The 19,445-nt window shown below is 40.7% G+C and overlaps 3 protein-coding genes across 3 annotated transcripts; 2 read left to right on the top strand and 1 right to left on the bottom strand.

Moving 5' to 3' along the window:
* The first annotated feature begins 166 nt into the window (after positions 1-166).
* anapc13 (anaphase promoting complex subunit 13) lies at positions 167-1,668 on the top strand. Its single transcript, XM_071547445.1, has 2 exons — positions 167-511; positions 853-1,668. The coding sequence occupies exons 1-2, from the start codon at positions 413-415 to the stop codon at positions 976-978; spliced, it is 225 nt and encodes a 74-aa protein (XP_071403546.1). The 5' UTR covers positions 167-412; the 3' UTR covers positions 979-1,668.
* Positions 1,669-3,209: 1,541 nt separating this feature from the next.
* On the bottom strand, positions 3,210-6,174 carry LOC139667922 (lathosterol oxidase-like). Its single transcript, XM_071547402.1, has 5 exons — positions 5,965-6,174; positions 5,033-5,165; positions 4,804-4,904; positions 4,037-4,165; positions 3,210-3,482 (listed from the first exon to the last, which is right to left on the bottom strand). The coding sequence occupies exons 1-5, from the start codon at positions 6,172-6,174 to the stop codon at positions 3,210-3,212; spliced, it is 846 nt and encodes a 281-aa protein (XP_071403503.1).
* An 11,566-nt stretch (positions 6,175-17,740) lies between these two features.
* On the top strand, positions 17,741-18,778 carry LOC139667980 (metallothionein B). The gene is made up of 3 exons (XM_071547455.1): positions 17,741-17,851; positions 17,962-18,027; positions 18,550-18,778. Exons 1-3 carry the CDS (start codon positions 17,827-17,829, stop codon positions 18,639-18,641), a joined length of 183 nt encoding a protein of 60 aa, XP_071403556.1. The 5' UTR covers positions 17,741-17,826; the 3' UTR covers positions 18,642-18,778.
* Positions 18,779-19,445: the final 667 nt, after the last annotated feature.

Genomic DNA, 19,445 nt, shown 5'->3' on the forward strand with positions numbered 1-19,445 from the left:
TCACAAAAAAAGAAAAAAAAAAAAACGTTTATCAGACATACAGTATTTATCACCTTGTTCGGTCGTTCATGTCCCGCAGCACTTGAAAGCAGCATTTGCACATACATCACTCCTTTAGAATGCGCCAGCTGTCTACGCACAATTACCGCGACTCTTGCATCTTCACTTCCTAGGCAACCTCCTTGGGCAGCACGTCTACTGTGCAGAAACCTAGGCTACCTTTTTGTTGTTGCTGCTATTTTCTTATCACTTTGTAAGCTAACTAGTGCATTAGAAAAGACAGCAAACGTGTGAGTTGACTGGCTCCATCTACCTTCTGCAACACTGCTCGAACTGATGCAGTTAGCTTGAGGCTAGCTACAGGAACCGGGTTGAGTGGGCAAGGTTAGCTTATTATTTCCCTGAAAAGAGGATGGACAGTGAATTTCAGCGGGATGGGAGAGTCCTGGATCTCACTGATGACGCCTGGAGGGAAGACCGACTGCCTTATGAAGATGTCACCATTCCTCTGGTAAATGTTGGATATGCCTTCCAGTTTAACGTTAGCGTTAGCCGGACACAGAGCTCACAAAGGTTGAATTTACAGTCGGGAGTGCAAGAAACGACGAGGTGGTTCACAAAGCCTAATTCAGCTCTCACCTAACACCACATTTCTCCTCGTATATGAGATTTCACTTGTGCCCTGTTAATTGACAGCATTCCTGTTTATTTTTAATGGAGCTTCACTATTGTCCTCAAATGTTTTCTTTTTTGTCCTCATCCCATCCCTGTTATTAAACAGGATGAGTTGAGATGGTTGTGACCCCAGCCCAGCTCCCCTGTCTCATGTTGTCTTGTGCTGTCCTCTTTCAGAGCGAGCTGCCCGAGGCTGAGCAGGACAACGGAGGATCAACCGAGTCTGTGAAAGAGCAAGAGATGAAGTGGACAGACCTGGCCCTGCAGAGCCTGCATGAAAACACCCCAAACACTGGAACCTAAAAGCCTGACCTGGAATCAGTGAAGTGCCACCTGTGGAACCAAGACCCCCCCCACACACACACACACAGTCCACATCCACCCCGCTGGATTCAGATATGTGTAATTTCTTTGGACAAGGACTGGCAGTATGTTCCAGCTAAGCACAAGTGATGCATGTATTTCGGAGCAGTAACTGGTTTATTATGTATTCTTTGGAAATATTCAAGCATAATGGATTTACATTTTGAGAGAGTCCTCCCTGCAAGAATCTTAAAATTTTATGTTATAATTGAAAAACTTAACACATCAAATATACTCTGATCTGGAGCTGTAACCATAATCCATCACTTTAAATCAGTGACAACAAGCATAACCAAACTTGACTCTTGGTTTCTGAAGTCTCTTGACGGGAAGAAGTCTTATCCAAATGTCCTGGTGCTGGCTGCTGTATGTTGTATGGTTGGTTAGACAGCTGTAGCACTGACAGCACCAATCCTAGTCCAGTAGGCCATCCTTAGATTTGTTGTCTGTAACACTTCATCATCTAAAGCAAAGTTTTTTTTTAACTTTTGGATCCAAGAAAGTGGAGATGGCAGTGGATACATGGGTATCAGGAAACTAAATGTGGTCCTAGATTGCACAACTTGAATCATTGGGTGAGAATGTTACTGAGCCATGAGTTGGAGCAAAATAATTTTATAAGCAATAAATACAAACTTGAATGTTGAATTTATTGAGTGTTAAACACCAATGCCCTCAAAGCAAAAGAAAGTTTCACATTTCCTACATGTTTAATTTATGTTCAATTATAGTCAAATTTGTAAACACAATATCAGGTTGGAGAGAAAAGGTGTTTAGGAAGATGAGAAATGTGAAGTTACTTGCATAAATACCAGGTTCTACTCAAAAGTACCATCCAAGCCTAGTTTAGCCGAACCGTGAATGCAGCCTGTGGGGGGACATTGTCTGTCAGGAACATGAAACATGAAACATTTGAGCTATGACTTTCTCTCCATAAATAGTGCTGGAGCTTCTTTTCATGTAGGTTCCAGAAGATTCTTCCTCCCTGTTGAAAGTCAGTGAGAAGTAGGGTGACATTTTCAGGCTCTTGGGCAATGTCCTGTGCCCTAAAACGGCTGCTGTGGCATGCAGGTTCCAACAATGGGGAATCAGTCAGTTAGGGACAGGGTATTCTTGGCCGGGCCGCTCAGCAGTCCGGCAAAAATCCCATTAAGCGAGCCGGCTGTGATTCTAACCTGGCCTCAGTCTGCTCTCCATCATTGCTTTCCCCTAGAGGCGACTAGCTATTCAAGTGCAGCACAGTAGCAACAGTGCCTCATAGTGGGCTACATACTGCCAAACAAAATGCACACAATATAAAATTAGGATCACAAATCAGCTTTTGGTGGGGATTTACATTGTTATTTGGATGAATAGAACCCTGGATTTCAATGTAACTGGCAGTAAAATCTATCAGACTAAAGTCCTTCTTGAAAACTTGAAAGGTTCTCTCACAGTTGTCTCCCACAAAACAAAAAGTGTATGTAATCTTGATTAGAATAATGCCTTTCGTCTTAAGTAGTGAAGGAATAGTACCTGATATGTTGCCTCTGTCAACGCTACTGTATTTGGAACAGCAGTCTTGTTTAGGACCTCAACACACACAAAGGTTAAAATGGGTCAAAGTGATATTCAAAGCTATCGAGCTAAAAAGCCCTTCCAAAGATTAAATACCTGGAGGACTTTTGGGGGGGCAAAAAAATATTTTGAGAGTAAGTAAAAAAAAACAAAACGTAAGATAAAATGGAGTATTATAAGTAATGGGACAGAAAAGAAGCAGTACAACCAAAGAACACCTTTACCAAGATGCACTCTGATCACACCATACTACTGAAAAAACACATATGTTGAGCTTATGCACATCAAGGATGGGTATGTAGACAAATTCATCACCTTGTGTAACATGGCCAATAATGTGATAGTACGTCTACTATTTTAAAGTGTGACCAATATGTACTAAACTGGGCTACTGAACAAATATTGTCAAAAGCACACAGACATCTTTCTGCAATACATCTCTGTGTAGTTCTACTGAAAACACTTACATGGACATAAAGACCAAAAAAACCTTTTAAAAACCCACATAACCAAATCACAGTGTCTGATGCAACTATCCCTCGCGTCATGACGCAGGGCGAGCACTTCCCCAGAAACCTTTTCCTCGGAAGTTTCAACCAGAAAAAAAAAATCTGTCATCTGTCCGTCTCTGCAGCCTCTGCTGTGAGTTTGCGGATGTGGTCGTGTGGCCCCTTCCCCAGCAGGGCCGAGGGGTGTCGGTACGAACCCCCCAGACGGTCCCAGAGGGTGAAGTATTGACCGTAGTTGTAGTAGAAGAAGAGGTGATGGTCCACGTGGTGGGCAGCGCCGTTGATCACCTCGATCAGAGGGCCGGGGAGGCGGTAGTCCCCGTCATGGATGGAAATGGTCCAGATGTTGACGAAGACGAAGAGGGCGAGGTAGACCACCTGGAGAATGTCAAAATGTCATTTGACAGTTTATATCATGTTGATAGCATACTCAAACTTTTTTAGAAATAATTGTTTTATGGGACTATGGAACAGCCTCGTTTTTAGGTTGATGACCATGCATTTTTGAAGTTGCACAATGATTTTTGAAAGTATTTTGCAAGCCCGAGTGTCCCACAGAGGAACTTCATTCGTAATCATTCGATTCAAGTGAAAACATGAAAATCATGACAACTTGAGTGATATACGTTTTCACTTGACAACAGCGTTATACAGTTCCACTGAAATCGGTTGACGACTATGACATTTTAGAATTTGCACAATGGTTTTTCGAACTGTTTTGCAGACCATGAAAGTCATGAAAGTTCCTCAACCCACAGAGGAACTTCCTTATATATCCTTATAGTCAAGTAAAAACATGAAAATGGAGTGAGAAGGTTTTCACCTGACAACACCGTTTACAGTTCCACTCAAACCTGTTGTATTCATCATTTGCTGGATTGTTACTCCTCAAACATGGTTCTAATATCAAACTGTTAAGTGAAGACTGCCACCTTGTGGAGTGGGAAGAGGAAAGGGTAGACGTGGTAGGGTAGACTCTGCAGGAAGCCGTCGACTGGGTGGAAGGCATGGCTGGCGAATGGCGTAGGGATCTTGAATATATGGTGCTGCTTATGTAAGTGCTGAGGGGGAGAAACATGAATGACCATAATTAACTAGGTTTAATTTAAAACCGACTTCGATCTCAGGACTCCAGCAAAATTAACAACTCAGAGCTCGAATAACTCGGACCCAAGTACAGTAGAAGATAAAGCATAATTTTCAGCCTGGGCCCTATTTTCCCATGATTTTCCATCATACTGATCAATTCTGACCAAAATCTGGACAATTGCTTCATTACTCAACATCTTCCTTACCTGGGTGTAGCTCTCCAATACATCCAATGGACTCCATTGGCCTATTGGAGAACCAAGCACTCAGACAAGCAAGCGTAAATCAATTGGTAGGTAATGAGGATCCAGGTGGGAAACAGTTCTGCTGTAAGTGTTCTGAAATTCAGACATTCAAAGTGACCTCTAATAAAATAGGTGTAGTTAAAAACCCACAGTAAGGCAATTCCACATTGATTTGTCATGCAGGAGGCCTGCTGACACCATAGGGCTGACATTCAAAACTGACCACTAACTGAAAATATGTGAGTCAGTCAGGCTCAAGTTGAGCCAGAGTGAACAGCACTATGCCTCGCCAAAGCATATCTAGGCCTTTAATGTCATACTAGCCCTCTACATCTCAATCATCCATGAAACACATTTAAGATCACCTTGTAAATGTTCTTATGATGCATGGAGCGGTGTATCCAGTAGATACACATGTCAGTAAAGAACAGGAAACCAGCAATGCTCAGCAGCACCCCGGGCCAGCCTGCAACACAAACAACAAGTATGGGTCTCATGGTACAACCTGTTTCAACATTTGAGAACTTGATTCTAGGCTGGATTCAAAGTGAAGGACCCTAGCCCGGGTTTCGGGGTTGGCGACTGTTCTCTCACCCAAGGCAGATTCGCTGACGTCGTCGTACAGTTTGCTGTATCCCCTGATCTCAGCGAAGAATAAGGCCACTGTGGGGAAGCTCATCCAGAAGATGGAGACTGTTCCTAGATTGATCTCTCTTCGTACCTGGTTCTGTCATTACATTGGAGACACAAAGTTAGGACTTGTGTAAACCTGCTCTGGAGTCGTTACTAGATTGTTATGCAGAGTCTGTGTTACTGTTAAATCCCTCTGATAGCGACAAGCAGTCTAGATTACCATCAGTCTAGGATCTTGATCCACAAGTAAACCTGGAGTTATCTATCCTGATTTTACCCATTTTCTTACTTTAATGACTATGGAAAAGGAACATGGACACATTAAATTTTTATTTGAGTTCTGAGTTTAAAGTCAGAATTCTGAGAGTGAAGTCAGATTTCTGAGATTCTGAGAATAAAGTCAGAATACTGAGATTCTCAGATTAAAGTAATTCTGATTTTGTTCTCAGAATTCTAAAATTAATCTCAGAACCCAAATGCATTTTTTACATATGGCCCTAATCCTCTTCCGCATATCACAAAGGGCACACTCCCCAAAATGATATGCCAATTGTCATTCTTCTTGATAATCCACTAGCAATGGACCAGGTACAGTAAGATGGCTGCTTGCATTGAGCTCAGAGGTGACCAAGGTGTTTGAATGACATTAAAACAAAAGACTGCCATCTTTATGCGCCAGGGTCTGAGTCTCAGGATAGAAGACGTAGTGCTAGAAAACCAGAGTTTATCTTTAAAAATAAATAGGATTAAGACAAATAATAATTCTTCCACATCAGCAGTCTTGCTGAAGCAAATGTCATTAAATCAAGCTTCCACTGACGTCTACTGACCTTTTACTGGTCTCCAAACTACGTCAATACCAGGCCTGATCCATGGCCAGTTAAACAGCCTACCTTAATAAACTGTGGGTGTTTCATGAGCTTATGGTCGAAGACGCAGTAAAAGCTCAGAGCAGCGAAGCCTAGGTAGATGAGTTGTGCTCCCAGGTTGGTCACCAGCAGCAGGCTGATGAGTTGCCGCAGAGTCCCGTCCTCGGGCCAGGAGGCCGGGTACACATAGGGGGTGAGGATGTAGTAGTCGGCCACGCTCAGCACGTCATCCATGGCTGAATCTGTGAAGCACAAAAGAGTGAAAAGCCCTTAAATTACCAATCTCGCCTTTTATATACAATGACATGGATATGTTTGGGAGGGGGGGAACAAAACACACACAGAAGATACTTTCAGAATAGAACTGGGGGATCTGATAACAAAAAGTGGCCCTAGCTGGCCCTTCATGGCACAGCTCCCCTCTCAGCAGAGTAAGAAAGAAAACACAAGTGACGCAGTTCTAGAAAATTCTCAGTTTGAAAATATCAGTGTGGTACCTTAAGACATTTACTGTTACTTATATCTTATATACCCTATTATTCTATATGCTTTCTATGCCTCGCTCTGTACTTTTGATTTATGCTCCAAATAAGGCATATTTTACAAAGTTAAACATTTCAGCATCATCTTACAATACATAAGTAATTATCATTTCCATGCAATACATGTAAGAATTTGACTGAATTTGTTAATTTCTACAAGTAGGAGCAACAGAAGGGTAAGCTTGATTCTGTACACATGCTGCAGAACATGCCCCTGCTGCAAAAAATACCACAAGCTCTGCAAGCATGGTCACCTTGTATTCAGACATCTAAAGCTTAAATTGTAAACTGTAAATTATGTAAATTCCAGAAGTTGTTAAAGAGTTTGCTGACAAGCAGTGCTGCTGAACTGACCTGCTTTGAGACCAGAGCCAGACGACTGACAGGCTGAGCGAGGCGGGCGAGCCTTCCCAGATCAAGTGTTCCCAGTAGCTCCTTTGCAAGGCAGGCGAGCCTTCCCAGATCAAGTGTTCCCAGTAGCTCCTTTGCAAGGCAGGCGAGCCTTCCCAGATCAAGTGTTCCCAGTAGCTCCTTTGCAAGGCGGGCAAGCGTTCCCAGATCAAGTGTTCCCAGTAGCTCTTTTGCAGCTACAAAGAGCACAACCACCAGCATATGATTTGTGGAGGAAACATATGAGCCAATATAGGCCAATACAAAGAGCCCCCAATTCCATTTAAAATGTAGTGAGTGTTAATAGTCATTTTATTTATCTCGCATTCAGCAATGGTTTTTTTCACAAATGTACATAACATTTGTAAGTATTCAAATTACTTACTAGAGTTTTAGAATTAAACCCTTCGTTTGCTTTTCAGGGAGACACAGGAATACGATCCCAGGCCTGGACGGGTACATGCACAGCAAAAAGTGACACGCTCAGCAAGTGACTTTATCTTCTATCGAGCTTCTATTGCGCTTTCCTCAAGAGACTTTGAATGAAATCATCTCACTGCACTGGCGGGTAATTCAGCTGACACCAAGAAATTTCACTTGTTTCATATCTTGTTTCAAGTCTCAAATCTCAGAACAAGTCATACTGTCATGAAACAAGTGAAAATACATTTCTTGAAATGGGGAAAATCACCTGCCAGTGCAATACAGGATTTAAATGTGAATGAAAATTTGACTTCAACTATTTTGACGTACCGTAGATGCAAAAATGCAAAATAAGTGCAAAATAAATGCAAAGTAAAATCACTTGCTAAGCCAAGCGGGTCATTTTTTACAGTGCATTTACCCCTGCTGGCCTATAGGCTCAAATTCCCCCCCAACTGTCTGTGCTGTAAACTCCCACCCACCCCCCACCATCCCTCCTGCCCCACCCTGCACACACAAGAGCAAAAAATAAAGATTCCACAGAAAGAGACTATAGGGAAATATTAAAGTTGTTCCGAACATTTGCAGAGATGTACGACTGATATGGGCGAAAAAAACATTCCAACACACATGCACACACAAAAGATCACCACAGACCTGTCCAGCAGCAAGTCAGAATGTCAACACTCGGGTCTGACCTGCCACACACACACACACACATACACACACACCTTGCAGGCAACTTACATGCTGAGCAAGAAACACTAGAGGACAATGTGGAGACTTCGGAGGAGGAGGTATGCAGCGAGACGTATAGAGCTTCTCTTTTCGCACCATTTAATTGGTTTTTTTTTCCTCATAGTAGGCCTTTAAAACTTTACAACATTCAGGCTTCTTCATCTCCATCTAGACACATAGTGTTGCCTAACCCTAACCCTAACCCTATGGCTACCTCTAATTTGGCCAGAGACCCTCAACCTAAATTGATAAACCAATGCATTTCTTAACTTTCACTTAAGTCTTGATACATCTGGATACACCCTCCCCCCCCCCCCCCATCCCCCACTGACTGCAGCAGATTACAGTTACCAGGGTTTGTATTCAGATTACAACAATCCTGTTACATAATGTATGACCAATGTGTGTGGAAGAGACACAGAAAGAGAGAGAGAGACTGTGTGTTTAAAACGACTACTACTGGGCTGGGAACACACACACACACACACACACACACACACACACAGTCAGTTAGTTCTATGTAAAGCTTTATGGAAATGATTGTTAAAGAGCCTCACTGTTTCTGCATGTCTCCTCAACTGTATTCACTCAAGGCAGGACCAAGTTGTCCTCTCCTGGTTTTTCCTGCTCAGTCAGACTGTGCTACTTGCCTGCGAGGCAACAGCTAGGGGAGTGTGTGTGTGTGTGTGTTTGTGTGTGTGTGTGTGTGTTTGTGTGTGTGTGTGTGTGTGTGCATTTGTCTCTGTGTGCAAATGCTTGTGTTTCAATCACTATGAAAAGATTTTACCACAGAACAAGTAGATGTTAGTAGATGTTTTGGGAATTCATATTCCAGATAATCTAAAAGATCTAGTTAAGATAAATTACGGGCTGATGAAAAATGGAGAAAATTGAAAATGTTTTACAACCTTGAAGAGGGAAAATTCTGTCATTTGTTAAAAACAATATTTTGTTACATTTGTTAAGTTAAGTCAACCTTTGTTAAATAAAATTCCTTTCTTTTAGTTAATCCATCACATGTGCTTCCCTCATTTGCTATGGTCTCGGAGCTGGACCATAACACAAGGAAAGATTACATTGATTAATACTCTTGTAATTCCTCAGTTCATTTATTTATCTCTTAATGGCACTTCCCTCCCCAGAGGCATCCTTCTTTAGATGATTTGAACAAAAAATGTTTAAGTTCCTTTGGAATAATAAGCCTGACAAGATTAAAAGGCAATATATATATAATTCACATGAAAATGGTGGATTAAATCTAAAAAATATTGCAGCTATGAACTTAATGGATTAATAAAATTTACCATAACAGTCTCTGGAGAACCGTCAAAAAAGTCAAAACTTATCTTCTGTGTACTTATTCTTTGACAGCAAATTGTTTCCCTTTTTTCAATTAAAATCTCACCACTTTGAATGGCTATTTAAAGGAATATTAGCAAATCTCTCACCCTTTTTTAAGGATGCATTGAAGGCTTCGTTGAGTTTCCAGTATTACCCTCCAGATACCCCAGAAGATATCCAAAATCAGGTAATATGGATGAACTCAGAACTGTTAATAGATGGGAAGCCCTTTTTATGGGAAACACTTCAGAGAAATGGAATTGTTTTTATAAATGATATACTAGATAGCACGGGTGATTTCCTTTCATACCATCAATTTTGCTGTATGTATGGTCAGATATGTGATATTTTTCATTTCAATCAGTTGCTTTCAGTTATCCCAATAAACTGGAAACTGAAACTAAAAAAGAGTGGATACAGACAGCAGGTCTGTGCACCTAGTACAAGGTGTCAGAAAACAAAGCTATCCAAAACAAAGATAAATAAAATAATTTATACATAATAAATACAGAGCAGTCAAAATTTGGTGGCTTAAACAACTGGTTTGGTTAGTTTTTACAACAACTTTGCTGACTGGGCGGTGTTTGGACGTTCGAGCCAATCACAGTGCTTAAAAATGCAAACCCCACCCAACTGGGAAGCCGGGCCACATTAAACAAACTCACATCAAATAAGCGGCGTGTTGTGTTGTGAAATCACCAGCAAGGATGGTTGGTGTCCGGCCGATTGTGGTGGGCTGGTCTGGACAAAAGTCCAGGTCCATCCCATTGTCTCAATGTGCTGCTCCTTTCACCTTCTGCAGTTCCCACTGTCACATCACCTCACCTGAAGTGAATGCTTGCTACAGTTATTTAGCTTGCTTTATTTGGTGGTATGTGGGGCCATGTCCCTGGTGCTGAAGTTGCATTAGATGTCTGTTTAATGATTTTTTAAATTTTTTGTATTATGATTTTTTTTAGTCATGCTCTGTAATCGTTTGGCATTTAGTCTTCATTCAGGCCTTTATGGGAAATTTATGGTGGGAACAATGATTTTTAGCATGATGTCTTTGATGTGAGTTGCATTCAAATTTGATACAGTATAGCTCTGTGTGTATGCTCAAGTCAATCTATGGTGTAAAGTAATTTGTTGGTTAGTACATTGTCTTACATTTGTCTGCAGTATGTGTTTTGAGCCTGTACTGTTTAAGTTAATGTAAATCTATGATCTTTATTGGCATAGTAAATTTTACTTTTTTGCATGTCAAGTGGACGGATGCCTGGACTGTGCATGGAGGATGCCGACTGGGCTCAGTGTGACTTGGGGAGGAGAGCGGAGAGCTGATATGTGTCAGTGTGCTTGTGTGTGCATATAGCAGGTCAGACCTGAGGGTTGGCATACCATTCACATACATCTAGCATACATCTTTGGGACGACCCTCCCCCCCTCCGGCACGCACACAGAGAAGTATAAAAGCTTGACACCTCCTACTTTTCTCCACTCCTTCGCTCTCACCTGACAAACCTCACTCAGGTAAGCCAGAATGATCTCTCTCTATATTGCTCTTTTCTTTCTTTCTTTCTTTCTTTCTTTCTTTCTTTCTTTCTCTCTCTCTTTGTCTGTCAAGTCAACCAGCAAAATGATCTGCCAGAGTAGTAAAAGTCTGAACACAGGATAAAGTCAGTTGCTTGGCCTTTTGTGATGCAGATGAACTCACACATACGGGGAGTGATTATTGGCTTTTTTGGGGGGTTTGTTAATAGTGTAAGATGTGCCTGTTTTTAACATTTTGCTTTACTTTAGCTCTGTCTCTGTCTATACATGCCTTCCCACCTTCTTTCCCTGGGTGTCTGAATGCTCACATATAACCTATACCGCAAAAGCTGAAAAGCCATTCTATCTTGTGTTTCTAATTCTCCATATTGAAAGCAAAGTAAAAAAAAAAAAGTAAAAAAATAAAATAAAAAAAAAACAAATCTGCCAATGTGGTAAGATATCTTTCCTTTGTTTCCAATGCAGTTTCCCTACCTCCCTGCCTATGAAAAATGGCAGATAAGCAAGAGGAGAAGGAGAACACTTGGTACACCTACCTGGACACTCTGGCTAATTTCGAACCCAGTAACGTACTCATGGAATCGGCCATCGTGGGCCTGGATGGCAGAATGTGGGCCGGGCGGGGCATCCTGGGCAAAATCACGGTAAAAAGACAATAACTGAAAGTGTGTATGCAGGGTGAATTATCCCTTGTGTTTTATCATTATGGCAACAATGTTTGGGCAGGGGCGGTAGGATAGAATAGTGGTTAAAGAGGCCGACGCTGAACCCATATCTGCAAAATCCTCTGTGTTAATTTAAAACTCTGAGAGCATAGAAATCAACTATATCGGTGTTTATGTAAGTCTGCACCCATCAGAGTTAATTGGTAACAAAAAAAATCTTGTTAGCACTGGAAAATTTGCTGTGAATCCCTGTGTGAAAGCAGCCATGATACCTGGAATGCTGCTAATCGGTCACGGTCAGACCACTTTACAGGACAGGCTGTTATTTTGAGACCTTTAGGCCTTTTACGGCTGGCTATGACTGGAATGTCAAGAACTGAAGAGGTAGGGAGGAGAGGGAAGACAGTGAACCGCCATTACAGCCTCAGGGACGTTTGCAGATCTGTTTTGTAGTTCAGAGGGACACTGTGCACAGCCAGTGGACTTAAAGGTTAAGAATAAAAGTACATAATCCATGTGGCATCCTTGTATCTTTGTAGGTTACAGTAAAGGGCTTGGCGGTCCACTTGTACTCCCTGTGATTGCTTCCTTTTACACTTGTGTGACTCTTAACTTTGAAAGTCCATGATTTTCATGAGCTTGTGGCGCTGTTTCCTACGCAGGCCGACGAGGTGAAAACCCTGACAGGTTCTGATCGGGAGTCTCTGCTCATGAACGGGCCCAAGGTGGGCGGAGTCAAGTGCGCGATAGTGCAAGACTGCTTTACTCAAGACGGTACCATGCACATGAAAACCTTAAAAACTCCACAGGATAAGGAAACCTATTGCATTTTTATCGCCAAGACCAAAACGGGTAAGAAGTGCAACACACACACACACACTTACATGTACACACTCATATGCACATACATATGGAGCAAACATACAAATACACATTCATATGCAAGCACTGGCGTATTGATATATATATCGCAATATGGCTCACTTTTGCAAAATCACATAAATAATCAAGTTAATGTTAATCCCATTGAACCGAATGGTAGTGATGAGGTGTGATGTCAGTCAAAAAATTATATTCCTTAAAATGTTTCATACCTCAGTTTTTAAATAAAATTTGCTTGTGCTCATCAATTTAGACAGCAGAATGGGAAATCACCATCATGATATGATTCCACTGAAAGACAATAAATGATAATATTGAATTATGGCCCAGCCCAAATGCTAACACATTTGTTCCTTTCATTAGTTGTGATTATATGAACACAAACCTTTGCTGTTCAAATCATAAGTACAAGTAATTATTGATGGAGAGTGTACTGTGTAAGTCTGACATCATCTGCTGCCCAGTAGCTGAGATTACATTTTGTCAGTCATTTGGTACAAGCAAACCACCTTTTTAATCGTATCTGTCGCTGAAATCAAAAACTTTTCAACAAACATTTTTTGTAACTTTCCGAATAAGAAAAGAAGAGAAATGTATGGCAATCCCAGAAAGAAAATGATGTGCCAACACTAGCTCTCTCTCCCCAATGATGAGGACCCGACAATGTCTCATTGTAGATTGGGTTGATTTTGTGGTTAAATAGATAGTTTTGAGGCTAGAAATTTAAACCTCCTGAGGTAAATTTTAACATGGATATCTGAAGGGTTAGGTTTGGATGAATGTGTAGATGAAGATGTAATGAATGATGAAATGATGAAAATTTGTACTCTGTAATAGAAGTGATTTAAAATGCAGCGAAACTACTGACTTTCAAAAGAGTAGTACACAAAAAAGCGACATAATTACAGTAACAAGAGTAAATGTTATTCAGTATTTCAACCCAGGAAAACCAGATTTTCTGGTTTCTGTTAAAAACAGAAAGATGATTACATGCCATTTGTGAAACACTGTGTTTCTTTTATTTTCACATGCCATTTAAAATACAAAGCTAAAGAGTAACTTATCACCAAACCCAAATCTGTGTAAAGCCTGACAGCAAAACATCCGAAAAATGGTGACATTTTACAAGAAGTAAACATTGATCCGTTATGAAACTCATCCATCAGGAAAATATACTAAGTAGCTTAAGACACAAGAGATGTTCTTCCACCCATATCAACCTCCACTGTCTAATTGCATAATGAATGTTTTAATTTCAGTGGACTTCTCTCTCTCTCTCTCTCTTCGCCCCATTCAACCATCTCTGCCTCTCTCTTTCGTTCTCTCTTTTATGCCTGTTTCTCTGTCTGCCATGTGCCTCTCTCTCTCTCACTCTCTCTTTGTCTCTCTTTCTCTCTCTCTCTCTCTTTCTCTCTCTCTCTGTGTACCTAGCTCTTATCTTTGCGAAAGCCAAGCCAAACCTTCACGGAGGATGCCTGGTCACGAGGGTCATGTTCGTGGGTAATTACCTGAAAAGTGTAAATATGTAAAACGGCAGGCTTCGCCCCACCAAACAAGAATGGCTGCAGCTGCTGGCCGAGTGGAAACTTTCCAATTTCAAAAACATTGTTTCTCATTTTCTCACGGCATCTTAGGGGGATAACTTGACATATTGATGTTTTATGTGTTACTTATTGTGCAATATTTACTTTTATGGTTTCATGATTATAGATTAAAGTATTGAAAAGCAGATTTTAGATTTAGATGATTATTTTTGTGTATGAAAATTGTTACCTCTACTGTTTTGTTACTGTTTCATTAAAGAGCTAGTGTTGTCTTTAACAGTACTTTTGTCAAAGCACCTCATTTCTGTATTGTTCTGACAAACACATCAAAAGATGTTTGAAAAACGTCAACCTCCACTTTGCTTCCCTGATTTCCCCTTTTTTTCCACCAGCTATAGCCCATAAAATTAAACGGAAAATAAATATAGATTTTACACAATTATGGCTTAGATTGGTGCCTTTGTCTTTACCGGGAGTACGAGCATTTGTTTCAAAAATATTTACTAAATATTTAAAAACAACTGAAACAAGGGAAAAATAGCTAATATCTCATGAAGAGATAAAAGCACTGGAAAATGATTTACAATGATGTAAAACAGTAAGGGAATGCAGGAAATTAGCAAAAACTCCAATTACGCTATGTTGATTTTTGATTTGATTTCTTATAAATCATTATGCACACCAATTCAAATATAATTTCATTACCTGTAAAGTAGATTTTCTCAGATTGTGAACAGTTTTTACGTGTGTGATAATATTTAAAATTTGTCAGGTTCATTTTTTTGGTGAAATGCCCCTTTAAGTATCAAAAGTAAAAGTATACATTCTACATGAGGTGCTTGTATTTTAGCCATTTTAATTCACACACTGATTCCTCTCTCTTACAGCTATATAGCAGGCCCAAACCTTCAAAGTGTGGCCTTGTTATGAAGTTATCATGTTTTGTAACTATAGATGTTAGATAAATGAGGGAGTAAAACGTGGATTATCTGTTCAAAATATTTAGTGCAAGCAGAATACAAGTAGCTCAAATACTGAAGAAATCTACAGCACAAGAGTTTGCAACCACACCTATAATTCTAGTCTATATGATAGTCTCTCTCTCTCTCTCTCTCTGAATGTCTCCCTCTAAAGCTTACAGACACAAACATCACCTCCCCATGTCGTCCCCTCATGTCTTTTAAAAGGCCTCAGAGTGACAGACAGTTGGGGCCCTGGGCTTAGGAAGAGTAAGAAAGTTGATCTAGAACAAAATGGCAAACCAAATGTTTAAATACCTCAACCAACTCGTTAGAAGAGACTTAAACACGACGTACAAATGACCAATTAACTATTTTGGTGTTTCTGAAAATGTTCAGTCCAGGCCAAATTGAGTAAATTTAATCTCTATGGTTTTGTCCTTTCATCTCAGCAGAGAAGCGGAGAGGATGAAGTTGTACACATAATAATCGGCCAATAATAATAAACTTTATGTGTAGCCTTTATCAAAACATAGACATAGATGCTAGAAAGGTAGGTCACACAAGAAAAATAAACTGTCTGAAGTGTTTTCAGATTCATTGTACTCATAATACTTCACTAATGTCCTGAGCTCCTCAGCCCAATCTTTAAATCAAGTAGCCTAATTAACATCAGGCTCAGTGAGTGATGCAGCCTATCTTCTTTATTTATGCGGGTTCATATAATCAAGCCAAACACTGTGAAATCAATAAGGCAAACCCTTTTCAAAGTCACTGGACATTGAGTAAATATTGTCATTGTTTATTTCAGATGTTATTTTGATCAAAGTTCAGACAGGCACCACGATGAACTAAACTGCAGTTCATGGCAAAGACCAGTAGGCTGGACTCCTGTTTGAGGAACTCTGTCGTTTCATACAGTTGAAGTCATTCATAGTTGACAATGCACATGTTGTAGGAACCAGTAAATTATGTTACAAACCTCGTCAAAACCAGGTTTCCACTAGTTCACCAAGCACAGTAACTGTACAGAAACAGTGACATTGGTGCAGAAACATATTGACAAACAGTAGGCTACAAACTGATACTTAATAATAACAAGGACAACAACAATAAGACTCAAATACAAGCACACAACGTGCTTTGAATGTCATGAAACAATTTATAATTTCAAACTTTTCTATTTGGAAATGGTTGTATTGTTGATAATATAAATAATATACATATATTTCTGTGGTTTATATATATATATATATATATATATATATATATATATACACACATATATATATCTACACACATAGGCCTATATCTCTCTGCACTCAGTTCCAAATCTGTTTGGTTGTTTTTTGACACGTACACACTGTCGTTTATTATATTCCATACTTTGCAGATCATGACAATGACTCAGCTCATTGCTAACTATTATTTACTCTCACAGGGACTTGTGGAAAATCACTCCAGGCCCGCTAAAGCCAAACGGTCGGATATGTGGCGGGCGCAAAAATGACTGTTGCTGCCTTCACGTGCTCATCGCAAGCTCCGATTTCTGAGCACAGTGGTTGTAATAGGCCTACGAACTGTCAAGTTCAAGTGATTTAGGTCACAAATACGAAACAGGCACCTTGTCATAAAGGTAGTTTTTAGTGGCTGTCGTTTCATTTTAGAAATGAAGTGTCACAGAAGTACTTTTTGCTGCATTGGCAGAACGAAGATGGCACATCAGTCATATAAGTGATGTTTTAGCCTATTTATTAAAAACAAAAATGTGAGACAACTTAAAGTTAAACAAAATGAAAATACAAACATACAACAACCCTACTTATTAACAGATTCCAAACAATGACAGACAATAAGAAAAAGAATAAGAGTTACACATCACTTTCACCATCAGTTGCTGACAAGGCTTCCATCCTCTCAGGTGTTTTTTCCTCAGGACACGGCCCCTAAACATCTCGTCACATAGGCTATCGGCAACTCAGGTGTCACAGAAAAAGCACGCCAGTTGGGTCGCTCATCGTGTTGCGACATTTTCGCCAGCACTTGAAGGCAGCATATTGTCATAGCCTACAAGTCGTGTGTTTACTTTCGGTTGCTCACGAGCGCTCGGTGTAGCGGCCGAGTGCAGTGCCGGGGGGGGGGGGGGGGGGGGGGGTGTCGGAAGTGAGCCACAATAGACAGCTTTGACCGCTGTCTGTGTGAACCGTGTGCACAGACAGAAACCCGAATCACGGGGCTAGATGACAGAGGAATGACAGTTAAATTAGGGCTGAACTGTATTAAACTAATATGTCGGTAAAACAAAAAATTAAAGGAGTCCCCGGTTCTTACGGCAGCCTCTGGACTCACTTTGAACTTGTAGGCTATTACTCTGAACTGATATTGAGACGGAGAGAGACTGAAAACCCTTTTGATTACCCTATATTCCTCACGAGATTATAATATTATGAATCTCAACAGGCTACATTATTTCCCTATAGAGCAAAATTATATGTTTTTATTTCGCAAACATTTGCAGCCAACCGGTGTGCGCTGTTACCCAGTTATATAACCTTGTTTTTCCTCTAGAAATGTGTCAATTAATCGGAACTCCTGTGTCCCGGGGGCTTATATAATTTGCATGACAAAAACGTCAACTCGTCCTCGTCTGCTCCCGCTGCCCGTGCCTCGCCAGGTCGTGTGCACAAACCGCTTGTAATCGTCTACTACGTGACCGCGTGACAGGCGCAGTTTGCACCCGGTCCCGTTCCTCACCGGACGCTATAAAAAGAGCCGCTCCCTCCACCGATACACACAACACTGACTCACTCGAGACAGACACACACCAGCCTGATCGCTCAAGAAAACGACGACACACACCTGCTGAAACATGGATCCTTGCGACTGCTCTAAGAGTGAGTTTTATCCCTCGACCCTTTTATTGTGTGTTTTCATATTTCCAGATGTGGTTTTGTTTAGTGATATGGATGATGGAGAACTGACCTGTCTTCTTGTTGTCGACTAGCTGGAACCTGCAACTGCGGTGGATCCTGCACCTGCACAAACTGCGCCTGCACCACCTGCAAGAAAAGTAAGATTTTTTGTTTTTATATTTCGTAGTCAATGTTTAGCCTACATCTTGGATAATGTGTCTCTGACGTTTCGGTGGGACCCCACCGATGGTCTGGAAGTGGGAGCTTAATCCACTTACAGTGTCTTAATGGATGTTGTTGCCCTTAGTCTGGTTTGTGTGAGCACCCTAAACTATATCAACCTGGATTTAAATAGACACCTGTCTTCTCTCTCAGCACTCTGTAAAATGTGACTTCAGTTTTTTACAGTAGCCTATACAAAACCAAGTAACGTCGAGGAATCTCTCGGCCTCAAATTGTTTGTCTGTGAATATACCCAGGTGTCTCTAATGATGATCAAGCCATTGGCTGATCATCAGCCAATGGCTTGGCTGGTTAAAGCCCCTCTTCAGATGACAATCAGATGAAGTGATGTGCAGTAGCCAAGTCCTATGAGAAATGAGAACAGTCTAATGGGACACAAACTGATGTGTTCCCCTTGCGTCACTGACTGGAGGTTAATTATGTCTGTCTCTCCTCAGGCTGCTGCCCATGCTGCCCGTCCGGCTGCAGCAAGTGCGCCTCCGGCTGCGTGTGCAAAGGGAAGACCTGCGACACCAGCTGCTGTCAGTGAGGCTCCGACCCTGACTCTGCCTTCATGAAGCCGATCAACTACTGTAACTCAAGATGCCCTTATTGCAGTTGCAACTGTCTAGAGTAGATGTTTTTGTACTTTGATTTCGATGTGAAAATAAAACTGATTTTCCTCTACGAGCGTGTGTTTGCAACTTATTGGAAGCATAGTGCCATGAAAGTGGGCGAAGACGTGTCAAAAGCAGTACGGGTTTTTTTTTCTGTTGCATAAGGGGGGGGGGGGGTTTATTATATTTACTTTTATGGTTTCATGATTCACAGATTTTAGATTATTTTTGTGTATGAAAATTGTTACCTCTACTGTTTCATTAAAGAGCTAGTGTTGTCTTTAACAGTACTTTTGTCAAAGCACCTCATTTCTGTATTGTTCTGACAAATACATCAAAAGATGTTTGAAAAACGTCAACCTCCACTTTGCTTCCCTGATTTCCCCTTTTTTTTCCACCAGCTATAGCCCATAAAATTAAATGGAAAATAAATATAGATTTTACACAATTATGGCTTAGATTGGTGCCTTTGTCTTTACCGGGAGTACGAGCATTTGTTTCAAAAATATTTACTAAATATTTAAAAACAAGGGAAAAATAGCTAATATCTCATGAAGAGATAAAAGCACTGGAAAATGATTTACAATGATGTAAAACAGTAAGGGAATGCAGGAAATTAGCAAAAACTCCAATTACGCTACAATGCAAATCAACAGCAGTTAAATAATTCATGAGACAGACTTACTTTCATGGTAGCGTGCAATCTTTGAGATGAAAAAGCTAATTCACTTATGTTG

This window comes from Centroberyx affinis, unplaced genomic scaffold, assembly GCF_046629955.1.
Source record: "Centroberyx affinis isolate AG114_WGS23_722 - 3 ecotype Tasmania unplaced genomic scaffold, CSIRO-AGI_Caff_v1 ptg000270l_1, whole genome shotgun sequence".
Classification (NCBI taxonomy): domain Eukaryota; kingdom Metazoa; phylum Chordata; class Actinopteri; order Beryciformes; family Berycidae; genus Centroberyx; species Centroberyx affinis.